The sequence below is a fragment of the Stegastes partitus genome, unplaced genomic scaffold (assembly GCF_000690725.1).
Source record: "Stegastes partitus isolate 25-593 unplaced genomic scaffold, Stegastes_partitus-1.0.2 Scaffold1264, whole genome shotgun sequence".
Taxonomy (NCBI): domain Eukaryota; kingdom Metazoa; phylum Chordata; class Actinopteri; family Pomacentridae; genus Stegastes; species Stegastes partitus.
The window spans coordinates 93,348-98,502 of NW_007578995.1; the positions used below are offsets into that span (position 1 = coordinate 93,348).

The 5,155-nt window shown below is 39.1% G+C and overlaps 1 protein-coding gene across 1 annotated transcript in view; it reads right to left on the reverse strand.

The window, feature by feature from the left end:
• Positions 1-5,155, reverse strand: part of LOC103369283 (proton myo-inositol cotransporter-like) — a 113,572-nt gene that overhangs the window by 9,665 nt on the left and 98,752 nt on the right. The window contains exons 6-7 of the mRNA XM_008297960.1: positions 2,429-2,592; positions 1,235-1,355 (exon numbers count right to left, since the gene is read on the reverse strand). Of these exons, the coding sequence (XP_008296182.1) occupies positions 1,235-1,355; positions 2,429-2,592 (285 nt within the window). The remainder of the gene's footprint in view (positions 1-1,234; positions 1,356-2,428; positions 2,593-5,155) is intronic.

Here is a 5,155-nt window from a genome sequence, read left to right on the forward strand (position 1 = left end):
AAGATACAATGCTGACCTGTACCTAGCAGTATAGACATTTGCAGAAAATATCTATACTATATTATTGGAATGTTATTACTTGTGCATTGAAGCAAAAACAGTAAGTTACTGTTGTGCTTGAGGTGAAGCTCATGTTTAACTATTTTGCACTGGACTCCAACTCATTTTTATTTCCATTCTGACTTAATCTTCCAATTACTTTCTCCACTAACTGATTGTTTTGTTTGTATAAATTCTGAAAATAGCGAAAAATTCTGTCACAATTACCCCGAAGTGACACTTCCACTGTGTTTGTTTTGAAGAATCCAAACCTCAACATTATTAAAAAACACATTAAATGAATTAAAATAACAAATAGGAAAAGCAACAAATCTTAACCTCAGTGAAGCTGGAAGCATATTGACAGCAGAAATAGTTGCAGCACTTCATTTTCTGTCAATCAACTGCTGCTTCAGGCACATTAACTGTTTCTATTACATAACAAAACATCATATTTTATGACCTCTTTATATGTTTGGGTGCCAAAATCTTGATAGTTACTTTCTTAATTAGTGAAAAATGAAAGACGAACTGACAACTAATTTACAAGTCCATCAGAACTGACGCTGGCACTAATGTTGACCCCGAGTCTGAGTGTGTGACTGAAAAACTATCGAGCTCTGTATTAATGTATGTGTGAAAACCTGCGAGAACTTCACCACAAATATCCTTTTAGGAGAGTTTTATCCTCCCAAGCTCTCCAGCACCGAGTGCGCTCGGCTGCACTCTGAATTGATGCTCTGACACTGCAAAATACTGAGAGCTTTTACAAAGAACAGAAGTGCTCTGAGGTGAGCAGCGATTTTCTCATGCTGACACCCCGGTGCTATTTTTTGGCTTTTCATTTTTACATGTTTCATTAGCGAATCATGACTTAGCACTGCAAGTGTTCATCTGCACCGTGGCATAATGCAGTGAAAAGTGAAGAATGACACCTCTCCATCTCTAGAAGACACTTGAATAGTGAATCACTGCATGTTTGTAAAGCTTCACTTTCCAACACAACATCTCCACCGGCACCGACTTCACACAGCAGAGTTACGTCCTGAGCAGTTTATAAAGGCCTTTACTTTGAGCCCAACTCCAGGACGTGTGTTATAACTGTGCTGTAGATGTCTTGTAAGTTTTGCTTATGATCAGTAATGAAACTACACCATAAATGGCTGCTGTTTGTTATATGTGTGTGTTCACTCACTGGTACTTGGAGCAGGTGGAGTTGGCCATGGCTGGGTCTAATGGGTGGAAGGTGACCGGAGGAGTGTGTTGGGCCGCCATCAGGAAACCGACGGCCAGCAGACTCAAACTCAAACATGTACCTATTGGGAAAAATAATAATAATATCATCCCCTGCTGTCAGCATTTTCAGTTACACTGTTAAAAAAATAAATAAATAAATAAATAAATAAAATTTGGCAACTGAGGTCCCTAAAAAAATCTGCTCAAAAATAGAAGAAACTGTGAAAATAATGTAAAATATCTGCAAAATAATTAGAATTTTTTAGCTGATTTATACACAGTAAAACTGTAATTCTCTGCTCACACACTGTAATAGATCAAATAACTATAATACAGATTTTTGATTAAGACATTATGTACATTTTTGGCCCATTTATTTATTGTTTCAGAATTTACTTTAAAAAAAACAAAAAAAACAAAACAAAAACATGTAAACTAATACTTTTTTCAGTGATTTTAAAAAATATTTTCTGTAATTTGTTTTATTAAAAATCTGTGAAATAACATTTTTAAAAATGATGCACCATTTTTAATCCTTAATATTTATATTACAAATATTATAAATATTTTTTCTTTCAAATAACAGCAAATATCTGTCAAATTATAACATTTTTTGCTAATTTTAACCCAGAGAAAGACAGTAATTTTACTGTTAAATGTACCTTTTTTAAAAAAAAAAAAGCTCAGTTTTTGATGTGGACATTATGTATGACCTGTGTATTTATTTATTTATTTATTTTAAAGTTAATATATCAACAAATAGTTTTTTTCACAGATTTCATTTGATATTATCTTTTATTTAATATGCAATGTAAAAATGATTACTATTATTATTTTTATTATTTTCCAGTCTTTAATATAAATACATTTTCTTTCAAATAAAGGTCAATATCTGTAAATTAATGTGTTTTTCTTTTAAATCTATTTTAAATTTTACTATAAATATTATATATTATATTTTACTTTCAAATGTATCATATATAAAAATAAAGGTTTTTAGTGTTGTCCTGCTAGTTTTCAATCAACATGTACATTTATGCTTTTGTTTCTATGATTTGATTTGTTTTTACTGTCATTTCACAAAACAATGAAAGTCTGTAGAACAAACAGATAATCCACTTTTTAGGTGTTACAGCTCTTCCTTGTTTCTTACCGATGATGCTGCCCAAGGTGAGCCTCCTGCGTCCAACTCTCTCCACCAGCCAGACTCCCAGCAGCGTGAACAGGAAGTTGGTGAGGGTGGTGAGTCCGGCCAACCAGATTGCCAGCCTGTCGTCCCGAACTCCCGACATCTGCAGGATGGTGGCGCTGTAGTACCTGTGTGACACAGAGATAGTGTATCAAGTTTATTAATGGAAAACTCAATAACTGAGGGATAATTCTTCAGAACAGCTGCTTTTACCAACAATCGAGGCGAGTGGGCGACTCAGTGGCAACTCCAAAACATCCTCTTTTTATCAGATGCTCCTCCTGCATCGACATTTCTGAGAAAAATCACAAGTCGTGTATGTTTTCATGGCTTTTGGCTCCTCCTAGTGCTCCTTTTGCAAAGTCTTACCAATTCTGGAAGGGAAGCCTATAAATAACAAATATTTTAATCAAACTAATAAGAAAAAAACCCTGAGCTGTAGGGTTGGCTCATAGACTGTATAAAAGATGGACGTAGCAACCGGCCCTGAAAAATGAAGCCAACCCGGAAGTGTCAAAAACCTGCAATATCACTACGTCCACTAGTTGCTGGCTCCACAAAGCCCTGGCTCCCACAGACTTGAACTGGAAAAGAAGTGATCACAGATCATGAAATACTGCATTCCTCCAGCTCAGGATTTTTTTCTTATTAGTTTTCATGGTCAAGTCCAGAGATCAGGTGGCCAATCTGAAAATAAATCAATACTGCATTTTTAAAAAATCGTCAACATTTTGCGGAGCAAGGGGCGTGGCTGGCTTGATTGACAGTCGACAGCAACCATACAGACGAAGCGAGCAGAAGGCGGTAAATGTGGGCGGGCAGAGAGGGCCCACCTCTCAATCCGTCTGACCAATCGCTGCTCCTATGGCTCCGCCCCCCTCCCACGATTTTCACGTCACTGGCTCCAAAAATCCAAGATGTCAACCAGGAAGTAGCAAAACCCTGCCTTCATTTTCTCAGCGCAGAAACCAACGGGTGACGTCATGGTAGCTACGTCCATCTTTTATACAGTCTATGCTAATCTCTCGTCACTCGTCCTCTCTGTAATTAAACATGTGGGCAGATTAGCTCCACTCATCAACACCACACATGCACCTGCAGACGGCGTCGACATGGAGGCGCGTTTTCACCCTCGATGCGCACAAACACAGCCGACAGAAACCCTGAGAGGCTGCAGCACAAAGGAGGAAGTATTCATTAAGGAGAAAAGCCAAAATAAAACGTCTCTGCAGAATTCGGCTTTTCATCTCTTCAAAAGCGTCGTTATCTCTCCCTGTTGCTCCTGGTTTTTTTTTTCCTCTCTCTTCTTTCCCCAAAACAAAGACGTGCAATTGAGGGATTTGCATAATAACACTTTACTTATTTTGCTGCTCTTCTTTTTTTGCAGAACAGAAACTGAATTCAAGAGCTTGACCTGCATTCAGATAAAGGGTACAACTTAGATGCATGTTCCGACGATGCAGAGGCTGGAAAATAACACATGCAAAGAAATGAGCTGGTTTGGGAGCAGCAGCGGGAGTAAAAGCACTATTTCTGTTCTCAGCGGTTGCAGCCTGCTGTGTTCCATCTCCAGCCCTGCATCCGACTGATTACAGCCAATGCACACATCCAAAATTCGGATTTAGAGCCCGCAAGACGAAACAAGACGCCGGCGTTTCTGACCGCAACGAGCGTCTCGGAAACTTTCAAAAGACTCCCCCACAAACGCCCAGCGAAGAGTGCGATCGCTGGAGAACGCCTCGAATAAATAAAATAGAATCTTGTCCTTGAGCAAAAGCTGTTTGTCGTCTTAAAAATAGTCAGAGATCAACGTACAAAGAAAGTGGAGCCGCTGTGGAAGCTGGAGGATGCATCATTTTAATGGGTAAACACGGGAAATGTTATTCTGGAGCATCATTAAAATCCGTCAAAGTGGCATCTTGTTCATTTCTGGGTATTGTTTGTGTTTCCGTGGTTGCATTTTAAGGAATATTTTTTTATTATTATTATTCGTGGTGGCACAAGTCCACCTTCTTTCCTCACTGGTGTTTTTTTATTTTTCTTTCTCTTGGTGATACTTTTCCTGCAGAGCTTAAAGGTTTCAGCCGTCACTCCTGATAGAAAGTGACACCTCTCAGTCGGAAAAAACTCCCCACTTGTCAACTATTAACACCCGTCACAGGAACTCGGAGCAGGACGTGAACCAAACAGCCCTCTGAGGTAGCTCCAAGTGTCCACAAATACAGACGTTTTTTATTATTTTGAGTAATCGGAACGTCCACAGCAGCTGAGAGACAAAAGAAATGGAGACAATTTGCTTTAATAAGCGGCGGGTCAGAGGTGAGTCCGGACTGGATTTGGTCCAATTTCCTGAACCTCTCGGGAGCTGAAGTGAACAGAACTCATCTGTTTCTGTCCCGTAATGATCACATAAGCTGCACTGACAGGATGAAAATGTGGGGAAAAAGAAAATGCTGAAAATTATTCAGCTGCTCTGTGCTGGATTGGAGAAATTGTTCAGACGCTGCCAGAAGCTGGTTAGCTTCACCTAAAGACTGGGAAAGAGGTGCATTAACCCTCTGAACCCCATCTGTCCTCATGCCCACATGGATTACAAATACTGGGTGGCTCTACAGAGCATAGATGTTCAGTATTAGATTAGTATCTGCTATGTTAACACAGCCATTAGTTTGGGTCATGTGACTGTTGGTG